The sequence below is a fragment of the Bison bison genome, unplaced genomic scaffold, assembly GCF_000754665.1.
Source record: "Bison bison bison isolate TAMUID 2011002044 unplaced genomic scaffold, Bison_UMD1.0 scf7180017863005, whole genome shotgun sequence".
NCBI classification, from domain to species: Eukaryota; Metazoa; Chordata; class Mammalia; order Artiodactyla; family Bovidae; genus Bison; species Bison bison.
The window spans coordinates 13,421-15,945 of record NW_011493577.1 but is presented as its reverse complement, the minus strand read 5'-3'; the positions used below and the strand labels follow the sequence as shown (position 1 = coordinate 15,945).

Below are 2,525 nucleotides of genomic sequence, written 5' to 3'. Positions count from 1 at the left end.
GTTTTACAAACTTGGCACCAAATATGTCTTAATTTAGATGTCATGTACTATGCAACCTTGTTAACTGTTTTTATGCCTGGAAATTGAAATTATCATCTCTGGCTGCTGAACATTCCTCTTTCAATATACCCTTCTAAAATGAAAATGACATTCTCAAGGCAGAAAAAAAAATGTTAAGGGATAAAGTCTTACCAAAGTCTGGGCCTGAGGTGTCTGAGGATTCTGCTGGTTCATTGACACACTGGATCCTGAGCCAGGTCCGGCACTGTGGACTGTCTGAGGGTTGCCTGTAATCAGCGTAGGGATATTTGTCTGGCGATGCAAAATTTTCTAAAAAGTGAGAAGACAAATCTATGTGCTGTCTGTTTCTTTCCTACTCATGGTTTACCTTAGCATTTCCATAAAAGAACCAGAAGCACTTACCAAGGCAATTTCTGGATCCACAATTCTCATGACTACCTGTGCTTGTAGCAAAGCATAAGCCAGTTGAGGGTTCTGAAGCAGCATGTTCCGTGCTTCTTGAGGACTATTCTGGACACAGAGCTGTGAAGATAAACAGATTCATCATTAGGTTCAATACTTATTACTCAGAAATTGACAGTGATTTAGAGCTATTCTCATCTGAGAAATGTAATATGCAAGAGGCTTTTAAAGCTAATACTGGGACTTTCCTGGGGGCCTCCTGATTAAGAATCCACCTGCCAATGCAGGAAACATTGGTTCCATCCCTGGTCCAGGAAGATTCTACATGCTGCAGGGCAACTAAGCCTATGTGCCATGAGTCCTGAGCCCGCATGCTCTAAAGCCCATGCTCTGCAACATCAGAAGCTGGCACACTGCAACTAGATTAGCCCCACTTGTTGCAACTAGAAAAAGCCCGTGCAGCAATGAAGACCCAGCATAGCCATAGATAATTAATTACTTTTTAAAAAAGAAGCAATTATCAATTTTTACATAGCACAGAAAATCTTGGGCATGGCAGGCCAGAATAGGAGGAGGTATTTCAAATACCATAATACCACCATTTAGGGAAAAAAGCCACATTTTAACATCTACATATGATATCTATGGGCCACAAAAACCCAGCCAGATTGTGTAGGTGTGTCTGTGCACAAAAAATAGAAAACTCTTTGTATGAAATATATAATACACTGTGTACATGTGGAATATTGAAGGTGTAAGAAATGTTGGTTAACAGGCACATCTACTATTTGAGCTCAGGATATCATTTCCATTAACTTATCAATGACTCCTTGAAGAGTTGATATAATAAAATATGATTTAATCATAACCTAATCCCTCCTCCCACCTTCATCTGTTTCATCAGCTCAAACATCTGCTCTGGTGGAAGGCTGGCAACTGCTTTGCTAATGGACTCAGGGGCATCCTCAGGACTGATGGTCTCTCCATAAGGTGACTCAATGACAGGGGCACCAGTTCCAAGGCCTGATTGGGAAGAAGATACAAAAATGTTAAGGAGGTAAAATAAAGAGCTAAATCATTTCAGCTATCTACTTTCCAAGGCTGCTGTAAGAACCTGTTGATAACTTTAAATTTTCTGGAGCCTAGAAATCAGTGATTTGCAAATATTTTATTTCTGTGAAGTAAAGTCACAGAGTGTATTTTCTGTTCTCTGATGAAAGTTGAGACCAAGATCATACAGGTGAACAGTGTTAACCTAAATTAGGGACTAGGCATATCCATTTCCTTTCACAAGTCATTTCAGAAGCAAAAGGTTCAAACAGAAAAAATTCTAATTTCAAAATGGAATTTCTGGATCTATTACCTTGTGAAAAAAGCCATGAGAATGCCTTGGTATCCCCACCAGTTACAGATCTGGTAACATAATTACAGGAGTGGCAAACACTAACGACAGTTAACATGACTTATGGCTTGGTAAGCCTGAAATTCATCTTCAATTGGAAATCAACTCCTTGGAGATGGAAGGGCTTAAGCCAATTTTACCTTATTTCTCAAAGACACACACACACTTCCCTAAGCACTAGGTGGGTCAAGTAAAAAGGCTGATAACCATTTCAACAGATACTAAAACATATCAGTGAGTGAGAAATCTTCATTGTTACATCTTTACTAACTCATGTTATATACAGCTTGGAAGTATACTCACTCTTCAGCTCTTCTTTGTTCTTTTCGCTGGCAGCATTGTCCACTCGAAGCGCTCTCCCACTAAATTCACGCCCATTTAGGTTTCGCATGGCACTAAGTGCTGTCTCCTGGTCTTGGTATTCACAAAAGCCATAACCTTTTGGCTTTCCTGTCTCCCTATCATAAACCAGCCTGGAGAGCAGAAGCAAGCATCAGGTGCAAATGTTACATACACACAGGGTTCCTACTACCATTACTGTTGTTTTAGTCGCTAAGTTGTGTCCAACTCTTTTGTGATCCCATGGACTGTAACCCACCATGCGATTTTCCAGACAAGAATACTGGAGTGAGTTGCTATTCTCTTCTCCAGGGGATCTTTCCAACCCAGGGATTGAACCCAAGTCTCCTGCATTGGCAGG

At 40.5% G+C, this 2,525-nt stretch overlaps 1 protein-coding gene across 1 annotated transcript; it reads right to left on the bottom strand.

The window, feature by feature from the left end:
• Window positions 1-43: 43 nt before the first annotated feature.
• On the bottom strand, window positions 44-2,355 carry LOC104983615 (cleavage stimulation factor subunit 2-like). The gene is made up of 4 exons (XM_010833150.1): window positions 2,129-2,355; window positions 1,310-1,446; window positions 424-543; window positions 44-330 (listed from the first exon to the last, which is right to left on the bottom strand). Exons 1-4 carry the CDS (start codon window positions 2,214-2,216, stop codon window positions 154-156), a joined length of 522 nt encoding a protein of 173 aa, XP_010831452.1. The 5' UTR covers window positions 2,217-2,355; the 3' UTR covers window positions 44-153.
• Between the last annotated feature and the right edge of the window lie 170 nt (window positions 2,356-2,525).